Source organism: Triticum aestivum, chromosome 5D (assembly GCF_018294505.1).
Source record: "Triticum aestivum cultivar Chinese Spring chromosome 5D, IWGSC CS RefSeq v2.1, whole genome shotgun sequence".
Lineage (NCBI taxonomy): Eukaryota > Viridiplantae > Streptophyta > Magnoliopsida > Poales > Poaceae > Triticum > Triticum aestivum.
This window is the reverse complement of record NC_057808.1, coordinates 468,247,284-468,268,828: the sequence shown is the minus strand read 5'-3', so window position 1 is coordinate 468,268,828 and position 21,545 is coordinate 468,247,284. Positions and strand designations below refer to the sequence as shown.

General features: G+C 48.9%; 1 protein-coding gene across 1 annotated transcript; it reads left to right on the top strand.

Moving 5' to 3' along the window:
• Positions 1-14,772: 14,772 nt before the first annotated feature.
• LOC123122852 (uncharacterized) lies at positions 14,773-17,835 on the top strand. The gene is made up of 5 exons (XM_044543214.1): positions 14,773-15,486; positions 15,572-15,730; positions 15,815-15,913; positions 17,269-17,379; positions 17,486-17,835. Exons 1-5 carry the CDS (start codon positions 14,962-14,964, stop codon positions 17,669-17,671), a joined length of 1,080 nt encoding a protein of 359 aa, XP_044399149.1. The 5' UTR covers positions 14,773-14,961; the 3' UTR covers positions 17,672-17,835.
• Positions 17,836-21,545: the final 3,710 nt, after the last annotated feature.

The window sequence follows — 21,545 nt, the reverse complement described above, 5'->3', positions numbered from 1 at the left end:
TCCTACTTGCCAGAGTAACCAGGCAAGCCCCCCCCTTGATCACCAGATATCGCCTATTCTTCTCTATACTGCTTGCATTAGAGTAGTGTAGCATGTTACTGCTTTTCGATATCCTATCCTGATGCATAGCCTATCCTTGCTACTACTGTTGATACCTTTACCTGCAATCCTACATGCTTAGTATAGGATGCTAGATTTCCATCAGCGGCCCTACATTCTTGTCCGTCTGCTGTGCTATACTATCGGGCCGTGATCACCTGGGTGGTGATCACGGGTATATACTTATATACTACATACATGACACATGTGATGACTAAAGTCGGGTCGGCTCGTAGGAGTACCCGCAAGTGGATCTTTGTGGCGGAGCGACAGGGCAGGTTGAGACCGCCTAGGTGAGAGGTGGGCCTGGCCCTGGTCGGCGTTCGCGGATACTTAACACGCTTAACGAGATCTTGGTATTTGATCTGAGTCTGGCCATTTGGTCTATACGCACTAACCATCTACGCGGGAGTAGTTATGGGTATCCCGGCGTCGTGGTATCAGCCGAAGCCTTCTTGACGTCAGCGACTGAGTGGCGCGCGCCGGATTGGACTGGAACGCCACTAGGCTAGGTCTGCTTCCGGCCGCGTACGCAACGTGCAGGTGTGCATAGGGCGATGGGCCCAGACCCCTGCGCGCATAGGGTTAGACCGGCGTGCTGACCGCTCTGTTGTGCTTAGGTGGGGCTGCGACGCGTTGATCTTACGAGGCCGGGCATGACCCAGAAAAGTGTGTCCGGCCAAATGGGATCGAGCGTGTTGGGTTATGTGGTGCACCCCTGCAGGGAAGTTTATCTATTCGAATAGCCGTGTCCCTCGGTAAAAGGACGACCCGGAGTTGTACCTTGACCTTATGACAACTAGAACTGGATACTGAATAAAATACACCCTTCCAAGTGCCAGATACAACCCGGTGATCGCTCTCTAACAGGGCGACGAGGAGGGGATCGCCGGGTAGGATTATGCTATGCGATGCTACTTGGAGGACTTCAATCTACTCTCTTCTACATGCTGCAAGATGGAGATGCCAGAAGCGTAGTCTTCGACAGGACTAGCTATCCCCCTTTTATTCTGGCATTCTGCAGTTCAGTCCACTGATATGCCCCTTTACACATATACCCATGCATATGTAGTGTAGCTCCTTGCTTGCGAGTACTTTGGATGAGTACTCACGGTTGCTTCTCTCCCTCTTTTTCCCCCTTTTCCTTTCTATCTGGTTGTCACAACCAGATGCTGGAGTCCAGGAGCCAGACGCCACCGTCGACGACGACACCTACGACACTGGAGGTGCCTACTACTACGTGCAGCCCGCTGACGACGACCAGGAGTAGTTAGGAGGATCCCAGGCAGGAGGCCTGCGCCTCGTTCGATCTGTATCCCAGTTTGTGCTAGCCTTCTTAAGGCAAACTTGTTTAACTTATGTCTGTACTCAGATATTGTTGCTTCCGCTGACTCGTCTGTGATCGAGCACTTGTATTCGAGCCCTCGAGGCCCCTGGCTTGTATTATGATGCTTGTATGACTTATTTATGTTGTAGAGTTGTGTTGTGATATCTTCCCGTGAGTCCCTGATCTTGATCGTACACATTTGCGTGCATGATTAGTGTACGGTCAAATCGGGGGCGTCACAAGTTGGTATCAGAGCCGACTGCCTGTAGGAATCCCCCTTTCCACACTCCTTGGCCGAAGTCGAGTCTAGACATTACAAAACTTTTACTAACATGGCTGTGTGTCTTACGGGCCCACGTCGCCATTGGGTGGTACTAGGATCTTTTACTCCTCGACCTTTACTCTGGGACTCTGAACTCTCTTCTACTCGGGTTAAACGAATTTACTAACTCTAACACTAGGATCCCGTGACCGCATTCACCCCAAAGTTGGATAAGCCATAGTTGTTTCCTAGAATAGTATTTTGAACAATTCACACACTGTCATTTGACTCCTTTGAAACGTCTTTGCTTTCAGATGGAACCCACGAGGCAGGTCGTGCGCCACACGACGGCCATTGGTGCCTCGGGATCACCTGCTGTGCTAGCTGAGATGATGACCTATCTGGGTTATCGCTGGCACCCTGAGTACACCGTCTACGAGGAGTACCAGGACTTTAACCAGGAGCAGTACCGTGCCATCGTCCACCTCTACTCTCGGGAGTATGACTCCACTACGGTGCTGCACACCGCACATGGTGTTGGTGTGACCATCGATATGGCTGTCCATGATGCTGCCTATGCTGCTCTGACACGTCTTCGTGGAGAGTATCGGGAGTTGGACACCTCCCCTTTCAGGCACATTGCTATCGCATCCGATGTTGGTGCGGAGGGATACTATACTGCTGCCTACTCCACTGTCACCCGAGAGCCCTTCTACCATCAGAACCTGGTTCTGCATGCTGATGGGCTGGATCGAGCTAACCGAGCTCTTCGCCACGAGATGTACACCACCCGTCATCACCTTTACCGTGCCCTGACGCTGCTGCACCCCTTTGTCCGATCTGGACAGGTACCGCGTACTGCGATCTACCCAGCCAGGACCGTGATGCCCCACGGTGTCGGTTGGCCAGAGGTGGGAGGCTACTCTCCCGCACTTGGTCCTCTTCTGCCACCTGAGCGTCGGGCTCTACACCTGAGTATCCGCGGCCCCCAGTCTGCTGACGTGGAGGGCTATCCGTTGCCTCACTACCAGCTGTCGGGCTACGATTACCTCCACAGTACCTCTTGGGACTGATGTAGTCTTGCTTAGTTAGTATTAGTTGCAGTCGCCGCGAGCCTGTGTGCCGCCTATGATGTTTAGTCTATGTACTGAACTCTATGTACTGAACTCTATGCATGACCCCTTTTGTAAGTTATGCCGACTACTATGTAGTAGCTATCGTGCTCCTTTCGTTATGCATGTTTCATCATGAATGATTCTTGTCTTTGCAAATATTTCTCAATGCTGAACTACCCCTGTTATATATTAGCAGGATGGTTAGACCAGGTGGTCGTGGTCGTGGTGGCGATGCCCCACCACCACCTGAGTACATGGCTGGTATGATCCAACAGTTTGAACTGAACCGCCAATTCATGGAAAATATGATGGCTCAGTTTCCTCGCCCCAATATGAACCAGTAGCCAACCCAAGTGACTCTTCAAGATTTCATACGCCTCAACCCAACCATCTACCGCAGCTCAACTCAGCCTCTGGATGCTGATGACTGGCTCCGTGACATCACCTATGAGATGGAGTCTGCTGATGTAGCCCCCGCCAGCTATGTCACCTTTGCTTCCTTCTTCTTGAAGGGACCCGTAGCTCAATGGTGGGACAGCCACAGGCGTACTCTGCCAGCTGGAACAATCATCACATGGCCAGACTTCCAAGCAGCTTTCCGTGCCCGCTTCATTCCTCAAGGAGTCATGGACCGGAAGAAGCGAGAGTTCCGCAACCTCACCCAAGGCAACAAAACTGTTGAAGCTTATCAGCGGGAGTTTCTGGACTTGTCTCGCTATGCTGAAGAGGACATTGCAACTGATGCACGCAGACAGGAGAAGTTCCGTGATGGCCTTCAAGCGGACATCAAGCTCGCACTTCTAGTGCATGACTTTGCTGATTTCGCCACCTTGGTGAACAAGGCCATCAATGTCGAAACTGGTCTGCAGGAATACCAGAGCTCTCACAGGCGCAACCGTGACACGGGCTCATCTTCGGGCTCGCCCGCACAGAAGCGTAAGATATGGATCCCGAACAGCATGTACCGTCCAAATGCATCTGCCCCAAGGCAGACCTATGCTGCACCTCGTCTGCCTCCACCACCATCTAGGCAGTCAAGACTTCCAGCTCCACCATCCCAAGCTCCTGTTCCCACTCCGAATAATGGCTTGTGCTTCAGGTGTGGTCAACCAGGACACCGTGCTAGAGAATGCAACCAGAACCAGAATCAACTGGCCCTTCCAGCAACTGGCCGTGGTAACAATCAGCCTCGCAACAACAATGCTAAGTCTTATGGTCGTGCTCATGCCAACCACGTTGATCTCAACGAAGCTCAAGACCAGCCTGCTACTGTGATGGGTACACTCCTCGTAAATTTAGTACCAGCATCCATTTTATTTGATACAGGTGCATCGCATTCATTCATGTCAGAAGATTTTGCATACAAGCACGACGTTAAATGTGAGGAGATGAACACTTCGGTACTGGTCAAAACCCCCGTGGGACAGTGTCAAACCTCCTTGGTTGGCATCGATGTCCCCGTGGAAATCGAAGGGCTGGAATTCTATGCCTCTCCCATTATCCTGAAGTCGTCTAACATCGACCTCATTTTTGGGTATGGATTGGTTGAAAGCGCATACTGCTTCTATAGTTTGCGCCACTAAGACCGTCCATCTGCTACACCCTTCAGATGAAATAGTTGCTTACCAAGCTCATCTGGTGCAAAATGCCGAGGCAAGGCTCTATGCATTGAATGCATTGAATGCTGCACCACTCGAGGGCATTGAGAACATTCCCGTCGTGCGTGAATTCCTCGACGTCTTCCCTGAAGAACTTCCAGGGATTCCCCCTGCTAGAGCTGTCGAATTCATCATCGACTTGAAACCAGGCACCACTCCTATAGCCAAGCGACCCTACAAAATGCCGCCGCATGAACTCCTTGAGCTTAAGGAGGAAATCGACAAATCTCTTCGCAAAGGATTCATTCGCCCAAGTTGCTCTCCTTGGGGAGCACCTTCTCTCTTTGTCAAGAAGAAGGATGGGACAAACCGGTTAGTTCAAGACTACCGTCCTATAAACCAAGCTACCATCCAGAATAAATACCCCCTTCCTCGGATCAATGATCTGTATGATCAACTGGCGGGTTCGTCAGTGTTCTCTAAGCTCGACTTGAGGTTGGGCTACCACCAGATCCGTGTTCGCGAAGAGGATATCCCAAAGACCGCCTCTGTGACTCGCTATGGTCCATACGAGTACACCGTCATGTCTTTCGGTTTAACCAATGCTCCAGCCACCTTCTCTCGTCTGATGAACTATATATTCATGGATTACCTCGACAAGTTCGTCATGGTTTACCTGGATGATATCCTGGTATTTTCAAAGAACGAAGAAGAACATGCTGAACATCTTCGACTTGTGCTGGAAAAGCTATGAGAGCATCAACTATATGCCAAGTTCTCCAAATGTGAATTCTGGCTACCGGAAGTAACCTATCTTGGGCATGTCATATCTAAGGATGGTATTGCCGTCAACCCCGAGCGAGTTCAGGCTATTCTTGATTGGACTCCTCCCAAGAACGTTAAGCAAGTCAGAAGTTTTCTCGGTCTCGCCAGCTATTGCCGTCGATTTGTCGAGAACTTCTCCAAGATCGCCAGGCCTCTGACTAACCTGTTGCATAAGGGCGTCAAGTTCTAGTGGACAGACAAATGTCAGGAAAGTTTCCAGGCACTCAAAGACAAGTTGACTTCTGCCCCAGTTCTAGCTCCACCTGATACTAAGAAGGACTTTGTCATTTACTGCGACGCTTCTCGTCAAGGATTAGGCTGTGTCCTAATGCAAGACCGCAAAGTGATTGCTTATGCCTCTCGACAATTGCGCCCTCACGAAGAGAACTACCCAGTTCACGACCTCGAACTTGCTGCTGTCATTCATGCGCTGAAGCAGTGGCGACATTACCTTCTCGGTAATCGTTGCGAGATCTTCACTGACCACCAAAGTCTGAAGTATCTGTTTACTCAGCCAGATCTGAACCTCCGTCAACAGAGATGGATGGAGCTTGTTGCAGACTTCGACTTGGGTATTTCCTATATGCCAGGCAAGGCTAATGTAATGGCTGATGCCTTGAGCCGCAAATCTTACTGCAACCACCTCCAGGTTCATAAAGTTCAGCCCTCGCTTGTTGAAGAATTCAGGAAGCTGAACCTCCATATTGTTCCTCCGGGTGCACTCGCTCCCCCTCCTAAGGAGTTTGGCAAGGTGAACCTCCATGTTGTTACCCAGGGTTCCCTCAATACCCTAGTTGCTAAACCAGATCTCGAGGACAGCATCAAAAGGCTACAGAAGTATGACTCTGAAGCCCACAAGATTAAGCGCTACCTCGCAGAAGGAAAGCCCTCATTCTTCACCATTGCTGAAGATGGCACCCTATACTTCAAGGGCCGCCTAGTGGTGCCATGTGCAGAGAAAAACCTGGATATGACACAGGAAGTTATGAAAGAAGCTCATGATACGCCTCTATGTATCCATCCTGGTAGTACAAAGATGTACCAAGACATCCGTCAGAGATTCTGGTGGTCTAATATGAAGCAAGCCATTGCTCGTTATGTTGCTGAGTGTGACGTTTGCCGTAGTATCAAAGCAGAACATCAAAGGCCTGCTGGAACTCTGCAACCTATCTCTATTCCTGAATGGAAATGGGACCATGTTGAGATGGACTTCGTCACTGGATTTCCCAAGTCACAGAAAGGTAATGATGCTATTCTTGTCGTCATTGACCGGCTTTCCAAAGTTGCACATTTCCTGGCGGTCAAGGAAACGATCACTGCTAGTCAACTGGCAACGCTCTATATGTCCAGGATTGTTTCACTCCATGGTATTCCATTGGTTATCAGTTCAGACCGTGGCAGCTTATTCACTTCAAGATTCTGGGCAAGTTTCCAAGAAGCTATGGGAACTCATCTGTCATTCAGTACTGCGTTTCATCCTCAATCGCAAGGGCAAGTTGAACGCGTCAATCAAGTTCTCGAAGACATGCTTCGAGCTTGCGTTATTTCCTTCGGCAAGAAATGGGAGGAATCTCTCCCGTATGCTGAGTTCTCTTATAATAATAGCTATCAAGCTAGTCTGAAGATGGCCCCCTTCGAAGTGTTATATGGACGAAAGTGCCGAACCCCTCTGAACTGGTCAGAAACTGGGGAACGTCCACTCTTTGGCCCGGATATTATCCAAGATGCCGAAGAACAAGTCCGCATTATTCGCGAGAATCTCAAGACTGCTCAGTCACGTCAGAAGAGTCAGTATGACCGTCATCATAAGGACATGGTCTATCAACCTGGCGAAAAGGCTTATCTTCGAGTCACACCTATGAAGGATGCTCACCGCTTCGGGATCAAGGGCAAACTAGCTCCTCGCTATATTGGCCCATTCACTATTCTCGAAAGGCGTGGAAAAGTGGCATACCAACTGGAGCTACCACCGAACCTTTCTCAGGTTCACGATGTGTTCCATGTGTCACAGCTTCGCCGTTGCTTCAAGGACCCAATCCGAGCTGTGGATCATGAAGTGCTCGAATTGCAGCAAGACCTCTCCTATAAGGAGCATCCGGTCCGCATTCTCGACCAAGCTGAACGCCGCACACGTCAGAAGGCGATCAAGTTTCTCAAAGTCCAGTGGTCGCACCATTCTGAAGATGAGGCCACTTGGGAACGAGAGGATCGTCTGCGCGAAGAATACCCCGCACTGTTTCCTTCTACCTCCTAAATCTCGGGACGAGATTTCTTGTAGTGGAGGAGATTTGTAACACCCCGAGGATCATGCTACAGTAACTCTCTGTGATTAAGCTAATCATGTTGCTAAACAGGGCTTGATCACATTGGAATCAGATTTCTTTTCAAACTCCTAATTCAAACTTCAATTAAAATTAAAGTGGAAAATAAAAGTTTTCAAAAATTTAAACAAAAATGTTCGGTGGGTGCCAAATAATACACTGGTAATTATTGTGGAGAAAATTCCTTTTTAGAAAATGCCTAAGTATTTTAAAATGGATTAAAAGGTGAAAGAAAATAAATAAAAGAAAATGCAAAACAAAACAAAAAACAAAAAAATAAAAACAAAAGCCCCCCCACTGGACCTGGCCCAACTGGGCCAACCCCAGGCCCAGCCGGCCAGCACCATCCCCCCCCGGCCGAAAGGCCCAGCTCCACCCCGGCCCACCTCTCCCACTCGCCCTCCCCTTCCCTGTTCCCCCGACCGGGTCGGAACAGGGGTCGGTCCCCGCCGCACCCCCTCGCCGGCGACGGGGAGGATAAGGACGCCAGCGCCCCCCGCCTCCTCGGGCCCCTCTCCCACTCACCCCCGCTCACCTCTCGGCCTCTGCGCCTCTCTCTCCCCCCCCAGATCCACGCCGCTCCTTCCTTCCCCACGCCCGACGCGGTCGCCGCCGTTCTCCGTCGTTCCCGCGGCCACCGTGCCCCAATCGCCACTTCGCCGTGTCGTAAGCCGTCGCCGCCCTCGACTACATCACCTCCGCCTCTCCGTTGAAGCTTGGAGCCACTGCAACGACCTCCCCGAGCTCGTCTTCCCCGCACGGCCGCCGTCGATCGCCGCCCCGTTTCGCCGCCTCGAGCATCCCCCGAGCTCACTCTCGCACACCTGCAGGCTCAATGTGAGCCTCTCCCCCTCCTCCCCTGTCCTTTCGCTCTCGCGCGCCCCTAGCTACTTCCCCACGCGCGCCCGAACGCAGCGCCGCGGAGTTCGTCGCCGGCGGGTCTCCGGTGACCAATTGGTCATGGGCGTATGCCCGTTAGCTTGACCGCATCATGCAGCACCTGCCTAGCTGGTTAGTTTGGCCGCTCGCGCGCTCTAACGCCGCACCCGCTCCAGCCCGAACTCCGGCGCCGCTTTTGCTCGTCGCCGGCGCCGTTTCCGGCAGCTCCAGCTCCGGCCGGTCTCACCACGCGACGCGGCGGGCTCTCCCCGTTCGAACGCACCCACCCGCGCCCGCGTAGGCCCCCTGTAGACGAATCCCGACGGGGCCGAGCGCCCTCCGCCGCGTTTTCGTGCTCGCCGGCGTTCAACCGCCGGCCTGCTGAGCTGGCACACCTGGGGCCACCCCTGGGTCACTGCCAGCGGGCCCCGCGGGCCCCGTTGACTGGGTCAACCCAGTCAACGTGCTGACTGGGCAGGCCCAGCCACTGACATGCGGGCCCCGCCGCATAATTAACAAAAAAAATGTGTTTTATAAATAAAACTAATTAATTAACCTAATCAGTCACTGACAGGTGGGCCCAGTAGTTTTACTAACTAAATTTAGATTAGTTTGAACTCTGTTTAACCCACTGTCTATGACAGGTGGGTCCCCCGTGTCAGTTTTGACCAGTCAACCGGACTGTTGACCGCTGACATCACTCATACGTCATGCTGACGTCATATCCCTTTTCTGTTAATTAAATAATTCCAGAAATTCAAATAATCTTTGAAAATTCATATCTTTTAAACCGTAACTCGGATGAAAATGTTTTCTATATGAAAGTTGCTCAGAACGACGAGACGAATCCGAATACGCAGTCCGTTCGTCCACCACACCTCCCTAACCTATCGAACTAGAAACTTTCCCCCCTCCGGTCCGTGTGTCCGAAAACGCGAAACATCGGGAATACCTCCCGGATGTCCCCCCCCCTTCGCCGGTACCACCTACTGTCGCGTTAGGACACACCTAGCACCGTTCATTGTCATGTCACGCATCGTCATGATTATGTTTGCATTGTATTTACTGTTTCTTCCCCCTCTTCTCTCCGGTATACTACGAGACCGACACTGCTGCTGCCCAGTTCGCCTACGGAGTCGACGACCCCTCCTACTTGCCAGAGCAACCAGGCAAGCCCCCCCCCTTGATCACCAGATATCGCCTATTCTTCTCTATACTACTTGCATTAGAGTAGTGTAGCATGTTACTGCTTTTCGATATCCTATCCTGATGCATAGCCTATCCTTGCTACTACTGTTGATACCTTTACCTGCAATCCTACATGCTTAGTATAGGATGCTAGATTTCCATCAGTGGCCCTACATTCTTGTCCGTCTGCTGTGCTATACTATCGGGCCGTGATCACCTGGGCGGTGATCACGGGTATATACTTATATACTACATACATGACACATGTGATGACTAAAGTCGGGTCGGCTCGTAGGAGTACCCGCAAGTGGATCTTTGTGGCGGAGCGACAGGGCAGGTTGAGACCGCCTAGGTGAGAGGTGGGCCTGGCCCTGGTCGGCGTTCGCGGATACTTAACACGCTTAACGAGATCTTGGTATTTGATCTGAGTCTGGCCATTTGGTCTATACGCACTAACCATCTACGCGGGAGTAGTTATGGGTATCCCGGCGTCGTGGTATCAGCCGAAGCCTTCTTGACGTCAGCGACTGAGTGGCGCGCGCCGGATTGGACTGGAACGCCACTAGGCTAGGTCTGCTTCCGGCCGCGTACGCAACGTGCAGGTGTGCATAGGGCGATGGGCCCAGACCCCTGCGCGCATAGGGTTAGACCGGCGTGCTGACCGCTCTGTTGTGCTTAGGTGGGGCTGCGACGCGTTGATCTTACGAGGCCGGGCATGACCCAGAAAAGTGTGTCCGGCCAAATGGGATCGAGCGTGTTGGGTTATGTGGTGCACCTCTGCAGGGAAGTTTATCTATTCGAATAGCCGTGTCCCTCGGTAAAAGGACGACCCGGAGTTGTACCTTGACCTTATGACAACTAGAACTGGATACTGAATAAAATACACCCTTCCAAGTGCCAGATACAACCCGGTGATCGCTCTCTAACAGGGCGACGAGGAGGGGATCGCCGGGTAGGATTATGCTATGCGATGCTACTTGGAGGACTTCAATCTACTCTCTTCCACATGCTGCATGATGGAGATGTCCAGAAGCGTAGTCTTCGACAGGACTAGCTATCCCCCTTTTATCCTGGCATTCTGCAGTTCAGTCCACTGATATGCCCCTTTACACATATACCCATGCATATGTAGTGTAGCTCCTTGCTTGCGAGTACTTTGGATGAGTACTCACGGTTGCTTCTCTCCCTCTTTTCCCCCTTTTCTTTTCTATCTGGTTGTCACAACCAGATGCTGGAGTCCAGGAGCCAGACGCCACCGTCGACGACGACACCTACGACACTGGAGGTGCCTACTACTACGTGCAGCCCGCTGACGACGACCAGGAGTAGTTAGGAGGATCCCAGGCAGGAGGCCTGCGCCTCGTTCGATCTGTATCCCAGTTTGTGCTAGCCTTCTTAAGGCAAACTTGTTTAACTTATGTCTGTACTCAGATATTGTTGCTTCCGCTGACTCGTCTGTGATCGAGCACTTGTATTCGAGCCCTCGAGGCCCCTGGCTTGTATTATGATGCTTGTATGACTTATTTAGGTTGTAGAGTTGTGTTGTGATATCTTCCCGTGAGTCCCTGATCTTGATCGTACACATTTGCGTGCATGATTAGTGTACGGTCAAATCGGGGGCGTCACACATCTTTTTTGGGACTGTGGATTCTCTCAAGACCGCTAACACAACATACTTCGCAACAAGAAACTTGGTATATCTTTTATGGATGGCATTCTCTTGACAAGGGCTGAATTACCAAGACACATTGCAATAGAAATCATTATTCAAGGGTGTTGGGCCATCCGGGACAAAGAAATGGGAAATTTTTTAGAAGAGAAGTTCCAAGTATTAACTGCTGGAAGTTCAAGGTAAAAGAGGATCTAAAACTGCTGGAACACAGGATTAAGGCAAAGTACTTCGGCACTTTGCAAGGCTGGATCTGTGATCATCTAGAATGAACACTGTATGCATTGAGTTATTAGCTTTTTCCCATGTTAGAAAAAAGCTAGCATTGGATAGGCTTCCTCTATTTTTCTTCCTTTTTTCTTTGCTATGTATATATGTACTTGTCTATACTTTATTAATAGAGAATACCGTAGAGAAAATTAGGTATTTCCCGAGTAGTTAGATATTTTCTTCTTTTTAGTGGCACTCGTAGTTGGATTACTACTACTACTATCAATATGAGATAAAAAAGATTTTTTTAATATAAAATTCAAGTAGGGTGATATATGTGTAATATGGATGGTAGAAATATATTTTTATAATCTAAACAAATAAAAACAGCACGGTAACAAGTAATGAAAGAGATGAAAATGGTGTCTCAATGCTTAGAAACAAGGCCTATGGTTCATACTTTTAGTAGTGCAATATCTCAACATTATTAATATAATTAAACGTCATGGCAATCCCTCGAAGTGTAGCAAATAATCACTCCAAAGTTTCTATTTCTGTCGGAGAAAGTAGGATGAAACTGCGTAGGTAGCAAACCACCTCAAAGTTGTGTTTCCAATCAATCTATTGAACCACCCCCAAAGTTTCACGGATAACCTTAGAGATCGTACTACGACAAGACCATATGATACGTATCGTTCAACCTTTATGCCTAGATTACCCCAATGTCACCATAGGTATCCGCAATTTAATTACTAGACATGCATCAAGTAATCTCAAATCTAAAATATTCAATCCAACATAAACAAACTTCACCCAGAGCAAGACTCAATTCACCACCAAAAGATATAGAGGGATATGGATATCATAATATCCCACTTTATTTATCAAGCTCATGATACAATCAAGACCAGAATCCATCAAGAACGTGGGAGAAAGAGATCAAACACATAGCTACTGGTACAAACCCTCAGCCCCGAGGATGAACTACTCACATATCACCATGGAGACAACAAGGTTGATGAAGAGGCCTCCGTTGATGGGTTCCCCCTCCGGTAGAGTGCCGGAAAGGCCTCCAGATGAGATCGCTTCGGAATAGAGGCTTGCAGTGGCGAAAAAATTGTTTGGGGTCTCGCCCGAGGTTTTTGGAATTATGTGAATTTATAAGCTAAGAATTAGGTTAACTGAGCTATATGAGCCCCACAAGCTTGGATGGCGCGACCAGGGGTAGGCCGCGCCCCTGGGTTTGTGGGCCCCACATCCATCTTCTGGTCCTCTCCCGAAGCTTCTAGGGTTTCTAATTTTCCATAAAAAATCCTCATAAATTTTCATCGTGTTTGGACCTTCCTAGATATGGATTTTCTACGAAACCAAAAATATGCAAAAAAAAAAAACAGGAACTAACACTGAGCACTGGATTAATACATTAGTCTATAAAAATAATACAAAAGCGCACTAAAACCATATATAATGATGTAAATATAACATGAATAATTCATAAATTATAGATACATTGGAGACATATCATTCAGGTCCAATTTCTTCATTAGCTCCTAAATATCAATCTTCGTTTCTTTTCCCCATCCATGCCCTTGCGCGAGCGTCGAGTATACCACGACGCCTTGTCGAGAATCTGATCTAGATCAACCTAAACCATATGTCACACTCATCCCTATCAAGGTCGGGTAGACGGGCTTTCCATCCCCTTAGTTGGCCCGAGCATGTAAAGGGGAGAAGGGGAGTCGAGAGTGGCAGATCGGTCAAACAAACTCTCCGATGAAGAAATCGCTGAAGAAGACGCAAAACCCTTATTTCTTACACGTCTGGGTATCCCAGATTGCTAGGTAAGGGCGCCTTGGGCTTCCACACCTGAAGCGGCGATTACCGCGACACACCAAGGGCGTGTTTGTTTCCCCAGGGTTTGGCCCAACAGAGCCTACACGAGGGAATGCAGGCTCTAGGCCAAGTTCTGCATCCTGTTTGTTTGCCTACATAGCCGAGAGAGTTTTTTGTAAATTTGGACCAAACCCCGTCTAACACCACCCGGTGAATTGTTACGCCACCTCATCAAAAGGCAAGACCCACACACACTTGTCAGAAACGTCATCAAAACGCTCTAATCAATCAGGCAGTGATTTATGCAAAAGGTTTACCATAGACTAGGTGTTTGTTTTTATCATAACAACTTTATTCATCAAATAATAGCAAGGTCGTTTACATAGTGATGAAGAATAAACTCAGGGACATTGGATTCCCAAGATTCAGACTCATTAATGCTAAAACAGCGTTTTGCCGAGCAATCTGCTACCATATTTGCTTCTGTGTTGCAGTGAACAAAACCGATGCTAGCAAACTCCATGGCCATGAGAGAACACTCTGCAACAATTGGAACATCAGTTCCCATACAAGCATTAGGATCAGAGATGGCCTAAACGCCAACAATACTGTTAGACTCGATGATGAGTTTAGTGCACCCCAATTTTTCTTCTAGGATCAAACCACTTCGGATAGCCTACTTTGGCTGAATCTGCACTAGAAACATGGGGTAGCACACAAGTCTCTGCTGCCAGAAAATTACCTCAATCATCTTGAGCTATCGCTCCGCAGGCTCATGCCATATTTTCCACATGAAATGACGCATCAGCATTGACTTCAACAGCTCCCTCGCTTGACTTCTTCCAGCTATGATTGATGTTGCGTATAGGCTGGTTTTTGGAGTATAAGCTCAAACAGAATTTGTAGCTAGAACCTGTATAGACATAAAATTGTAGAACTATCTTTCCTCATAACCTAGCCTTTAATGTGGTGCTTTCCTGCATTTAACTCTTATTAACTAGTATATCGCTCAAGTGATCTTTTGCGGATAAAAGGACCCTCATAAGTGCCACGCTTGTGGCACAAACACATGACAACTCCGAACGTTTTTTACGTCAAGTTTAGCGGCGCGGGGATGGCAACTTAGTTTCTTTTCCGATGAAAAGTTTATTTTTTTTAACATAAGTGCTTCGTGCCACAAATGTGCCGCTTATTATTTGGGGAAATGCCACTTGTCTCAAAAAAAATTGGGAAAAAAAGTTCACTTGTGTGATCAAACCCCGCAAAACGCCATGGCGGAATGCGCCCGGGTCTGGACCCCGTCCGAAACCTCAACTTTGGATCCCTCCTCCTCCCCGAACGTGGCAGCCCAGGCCAGACCGACCCTCCCTGCCCTGCCCGGCGTGCAGCAAAAGACGCCGACACTGTCATGGCACAGTAGGCACCAAAAAAGAGAGCCCGAAACGCAACACGACGCCATCATTTGCTGCTCCATTCGAATTTCGAACGCCGCCGGCCGCTCCGCTCCCCCCATTCCAATCCCTCCACGCGAAAAGGCACGCCACGCACCAACGCGGCGTCACGACACCACACTCCGCTCTAGCCACAGCCAAGCGGCGGCAGCTCCGGCGACGCGGCTAGCAGGAGGAGAGAGAGATGAGGAAGGCGGCCGCGGCCTCGCGCTACGCCTCCTACGACGACTCCCCGTCCCCGCGCCGCGCCGGGCCTGCCGCCCTCGCCGCGGCCGCATCGGCGACGCCGGGGCAGCAGCACGGGAGCCGGGCGCTGGTCGCCGTCAGATCCGGCCGCGGCGACCTGCGCTGCCAGGCGCCGCAGCCCCAGCAGCCGCACGGCAACCTCGGCTCCGTGCTCCGGAGGCTCATCTCCATGGACAAGAAGCCCAGCGCCAAGACCCTCCTCCCCGTCCCTCCCGCCGCCGTTGCCGCCCCCGCGAAGAACGGCAGCGGGGCCAAGCTGCCGGGGCTGTCGCGGAAGCTGTTCCAGAAGGCGCCGCCGGAGGCCAAGAAGAAGGCCCTCACCGAGGTCAAGAACAGCGGCAACGCCAACACGCGGACGCTCGCCATGGTGCTGCGCAGCGAGCGGGAGCTCCTGTCGCAGAACAAGGAGCAGGAGGACGAGATCGCCGCGCTCCGCCTCCAGCTCCAGCAGAAGGACAGGGAGGTGCGCCGCTGAATACTGAACACATATCCTTTTCTCCTCCTGTGTTATCAATCGCTGATGGAGTGATTGTGGTAATGGTGAGTAGGTAGAGCGGCTCAAGGACCTGTGCCTGCGCCAGCGGGAGGAGATCAGCACGCTCAAGGACGCCGTCCTGTTCCCGGACACTGAGCCGGACCGCCACGTCCGGGATGAGATTTCGGCTCTCACCGGGCAGATCCAATGCCTCGCCGATGAGCTCGCCCAGGCATGTTCTTACGATTTCTGATGCATTCCTAATCCCAGTGCAATCTTTCAGTACCAATCTAATGTTCGGTTGCTATTGTTTCAGGTCAAGGCCGAGAAGAACACCTCAAGATCATGTTTTGATGATGAATATTGCTCCTCCCCAAGCACGCCCGTGCTTAACGAGGAGACTGCCTTCTCTCTGGTATGATCGTTTGCTCCACAGTTCTTTTGTTAAGATTGAATGTGTCTATGCCAGTTATTTTTTTGCAGATGCTTCATCAATTTTATTTGTCACTATTAGATGGTGTGCATATTATTCCGTAAATTGCTTTTGGTTGTTTTCTTGAATTCAGACTTGTGTGACTACGTTTGCAACACACATTTCTTTTGGAACCTGCTAATCCATGTGCTATGGTTCAAAAATAATATCCCCTTCGATCCATATTAATTGTCGCTGATATCCATATTAATTGTTGCTGATTTAGGAGTAATAATCCAGAGGCCAAGCATGCCAATGCCAGAATTTGATGTCTTCATAACTGCAAATGGTTAACAAACGGTCACCCCACCGGCCACTGGCAAATGGCCTTCTAAAAGATTTTACTAGTATTTAAGAATTAGAGAAAAGTATACATATTTATACATGGAAAAGAGCACATAGGACGATCCAGGTCAATCTTTGCTATACGCAAATTGTCCATGGAAACAGTGAAAGGAGAAGATTTGACCGAATTATGCTTTGATAAAAGGTTCATACTAATGTACTGTGCCATGTTACAATTGGTAGAGGGGATCATATATTTATTACTGTTAAATGGCCCTAGCAAATGTTTAACAGCCATTAAGCTATATAAATGACATTTGCATTGGGCTAACCTTAATATATTTGTTAGTGTTAAATGGCCCTGGCAAATGTTTAACAGCCATTAAGCTATACAAATGGAAAATATGTCTGCAAAGGCTTTTTTTCGAGCCATGCTTTTAATTATTTGGAATACGCTTCTAGAACGTTTTGGTTTGTGTGTTTCTTATGTCCGTTTTGGAGGAACACACATTATTATCAATATTCTCATGGACTTTGATGACTTAATCAAAAGTACACCCCACGCATCAATTCAGACACAGCAGGAGTAACTTTAGTCTACTGTCTCATGTTTTGGCCTGCTTTAAAAAAAAAGAATACAGGTACATCACATTGTTAACAACTTCCAATTGTTCTGTTTTGATGCTTAGTCGTAGATTTATCTCATATTCAGTTCATACTCTTTATTTTTTCCAAGTGATATTTGAAAACACTTTCTGCACCGTCAAATTTGCAAGGACAATCCCTTACCTATGTTTCATGGTTATAATTTGTTTAGTCTGTTTCAGACTAAGTTCCAACTCTTCTCAAGAGCTTTATCACTCTTGCCGTTTGCAAACTACTGTATCTGTTGCAACAAGAGCATAAAAATACCCCCTACACAAATGGATCCTACATTGCATGACCGATGGCCACCTATCTGTGTGACTTGAATGACTGATCGCGTCCATTTTTCCTATGTGCTGTCGTCACAGGAGTGCAGCATCGGCGAAGCGGAGACGCCACCAAACTACGGTAGCCCAGATGAAATGTTCGTCAAGGATCTCAACCCCTGCCTAACACCTTTCTCCAAGAGCAGATCCGAGGTATCACCGCCTACTGCCAGCACAGTTTTCATCCATTTTCGCCCCTTATTTCATCCTCGAGCAGCCAAAAGCATTTCTCTCATCTCGACCCTGAACTTCTTGCCAGGAGTATGAGGAATCCTTGAGCTCTCACCGCAGCAAGGCGAGGCCGGACCCCCACCTCTCCAGCTTGCGCCGCAGGCCGATGTCGAAGAGCTCCGACCACCACCACAAGCCCACCTCGGGCACCGGGAGCAGCAAGCGACGACCGCACCGGTCCGACCAGGACAAGTCCTGCCAGAACCTGTTTTAGACCGTGAGTGAGCTCGGGCGTCAGAGTTGTTGTGTAATAACGGTGCTATGCTATGCGTGCGTGTGGTTGCGATCTTGGTTGTGCTTTGGTTCTTGATGGTTGATGCTTGCCAGATGTATGAACTCTGATGGTTTGATATGTTTTTTCCTGGAGAGATTCAGCCGTAATGTTTCGCTCGCGATTTCTGAATTGTGACGGGGATGTTTTTTTTTTAATCTTCAAAGAGTACATCTTGTATTTTGGCTCAAACTTTGATCATAGTTTGACTAACAAAATACTCCCTCCGTTCCGAAATATAAGGTGCAAAAATTTCCATGAAAGCTAAACGCACAAACAACTAATGCTGTGCGCCCCCCTCTTTTTTCTTTCTCTCTTTTGTTCTGATTCGAATTTGAGGTGCTGTCCCTCGGCCAGCCTCCCTGGGACCTTGGTCCTTTCCCTCTAGATGAATTGGCAGAACGCTTGCCGTTGCCTGTAAAAGATGTTTGACCAGGATTTTAGAATACAATATCAACATCCTCAATGCAAACTAAAGAAAATATGAAAAAACTTTTCAAGACGGATCTAATGATACAAATTTGGTGTTCTAGATATTAATATATTTTTCTGAAAACTTGGTCAAACATGCACAAGTTTGACTTTTGAAAAACTAACACACCTTATATTTTGGAACGAAGAGAGTATAAGTTATATGCCACAAAAAATATACTGCTAGATTCATATTTGAAAGAAGTTTTTACCCAAAATACAAGAGGGGACTAATGAACTTAGACAGAAAAAGTAACACATGATAACTATTACTCCCTCTATAAAAGAGCGTTTTAGATCACTAAAGTAGTGATCTATGATGACATTCCTTCAAAAATACTCCCTCTGTAAAGAAATACAAGAGACCTGCGCACATATGTTTCAACTATAGATATACCATACGCATTTGGGAGCGGATCAAGCTTTGGCTCAAGATGGTGGATTTGCGCATGGGAGATTGAGATAACTTTCTTCTCCCCACTGATTGGTGGTTCTCGATGGCCAACATCAACTGCCAAAAGGCATCGACATCATAAGAAAAAGGGATTTGCTTCTTTCTTCATGCTTATTTCATGAGACATTTAGAATGAGCGTAATGCAAGAGTTTTTAGGAATGTCTCCATTATATAGAGTGTCGTTTTTTTCGCGCGTTATACTAGTGGGCGCTAAGCGTTTGAGTAAACCATACACTCTATGAGACCCAATGTTTTGTTTCTTTGTAAAACTCTTCTGAATTAATATGACGGGGCAAAACTTTTACCTCTGTTTTAGAAAAACACAATATCTAAGAGCATCTACAGCCGAACTTGGCAAATCCGCCCCCTATACGTGTCCTGCCACGTCCACGGACAATACCGGGCGGCCTCTCATATGGGCTGCCGCACATCCACACACCTCAAATTCGGAACCTCGAATCCATGCACATCGATTATACAATACAAAGTGTCCCAATTCAAAAGTTCGAAACAAAGCAAAACAAACAAAGCAAAGTAATCCGGACATGCCAAATCGAATCAATGTCCGTGCGTGACGGATCAGTCGCTGACCGGCCGGATCACTCGCCGGACGCCATCCATGTCGCCTGTTCCGGGGCCATCCTTGCATCCTGCTCCGCCTGCATCCTTGCCGCATGCTCCGCCTGAATCTTTGTCGCATGCTCGGTTGCTGCCATAGCCGCCATCGTCGCCTCGCAGTCCCTACGCTCGTTGATCTTTTTTTTCTTCTCCACAAGCCACTTCTTGGCATGGCCATCCAAGAGGCTTTCATCTGCCAACATGATCTTCGCATCCTCCATGCCCCGTGCTATTTGCAGCATCTCCTTCTCAAGCTAAATCTCTCCAAATGTCTTGGCCTTCTCGAGCTCCCATTTGATCGCCGCCTCTTGCTTCTTCAACTCGATCTTTCCCGTCTTAATTTCCAGCTTCTTTTTTGCCCTCTTTTGGGCCAAATCCATCCTCTTCTTTTGCGCATTCATCATGAGCTTGTACCTATCCTCTTTCTTTTACTCCCTCATCGAAAAAATGCCCGTCCATGTGGAGGACATTTTTGTAGCCGCGGCGTCACGGGAGGCCCTTGCCCTCTCCCAGTTGTTTCCCATGACTTGTCGGTTATCCGTTGGCGGGTGGCTATTCCATTCTCCACGACATCATATTCCTCTTCTTCGTCCAACCCATTTGATTGGTGGGAGCTTGAGTCATCATTCCTCTTCTTGCCGGCCTTGAGATCAGCCGCAAGTTGTGTCCACTTTGGCCGGCCATTCAATATGATCCAACAATGGCTAAAGACAAATGGCTTCTTTTTCGTTTCGTGATACATAGTGTCCGCCACCACAGTCTAGCAAACACAATATGTATGAGCATGAGAATGCAAAAAAAACAAGCATACGCAAATGATGACAAGATGAAGTAACTTACATGAGTTGCCACTCCCATCCCACTTTGAGGGCGGCTGGTCACTTGTGAGTAGTAGCCGACTTACTTGTTCACTTCTCCTTGAATGATCCCCATCGATGTTGGAGAGATGCCACATTGCAGTTGGTGACGGTAGGATGCAGTTCCACGTATTCCTTTTGTTCATGATATTCCTTTCAAATCTTCTCCCTTTCCCTTTTTCCCGGTGTCACATATTAGATCCATTGTTGTGGCCAACCAAGCTTTGACCAACAAGATATTCTCAAAAGTTGAGAAGGCCAGACCTCTTGCCTTTGTTGTCTTTACCTTCTTCTTCTTCTTGGTCGGATTGGGATTTGGTGCTGTCCCAACTTCAAATGAAGGGCAACTTGGATCACCCAATTCGTAGTCCATGTCGGAGCTTGATTATCATTGATCATGTCCGACATAAACAACTCCTAAATGATCATGGTTTGCAAGCATTCATCATGTCCGGAATGAACTAGTGGTCTATGCAAAACATTGAACATGGCAGATGCAATCGGACAGGAGCAACAAAAACATACCGAGTCTTGTTGTGTCATTCCGTCGAACATGTCATGGGCAGCCTGAGCGCCGCCGGTGCATGTGCTTGTCGGTGTCCGAACAAGCTGCGGCGAGTGGCAGACGTCCACCGGAGGCATATGCGTGGGCGAAAAGCTCTCCAGAATGCCCCAACTGGCAGTCAGATCCTCCTCTGTCCCAACCTGGTCCGACGGTGCAATCCTTGTCGGCAACGGGATGAATGGGGTGCGAGGTTCCGGGCGCGGGGGTGGGGACAACTGTTCGTTCATGTCCGCATCCGCTTCCCTCTCTCGTTGTCGCCGGCGCTGGTTCCTCTGGGCCATGTTCTTCGGCTTGCATGACGAACCCGAGGACGGAACGCCGACGGACAAGGTGGACGCAGCCTCTGTCGCAGCAGTCGGGGGACATGCTGGACGACATATAGGGCGGCGATAAGGATGGGGAGCAAGTGTGGTGAACGGTGAGGGCTCGGACGCGCGAAAGGTTGGAGGACGCAGGAGGAGGGGGAAGGTTTTGATTGATTTGGTGCAATTTATGGTGGGGTTGGGTTGTCCGGCCCATATTTGGGATGGATATGAGAGGTGCCGACGTTTGAGTCCCGCTTAAGGAGCCCGTATGAGTCGCTTTTTTTTGACCGGTCATTAATCGGGTCGTCCGCCCAGGCGGGTTTGGGGCGCCCGCTCTAATAACAGGTTAAAAAAAACATTCTCTAATAACAAGTTCTGCACCGAAAACTCTTCGTCATCAGATCAGCTCTAGCCCGAAGCCCGAAGTTTGTCTCCGAAAAAAAAGCTCTAGCCCGAAGCTTCAGAGCGGCTGCAAGAGATATCCCCCTGATTTGTCCACGGATGGACGTCGGCCTTCCGATACCTCAGATGGACGGCCCAGATTTG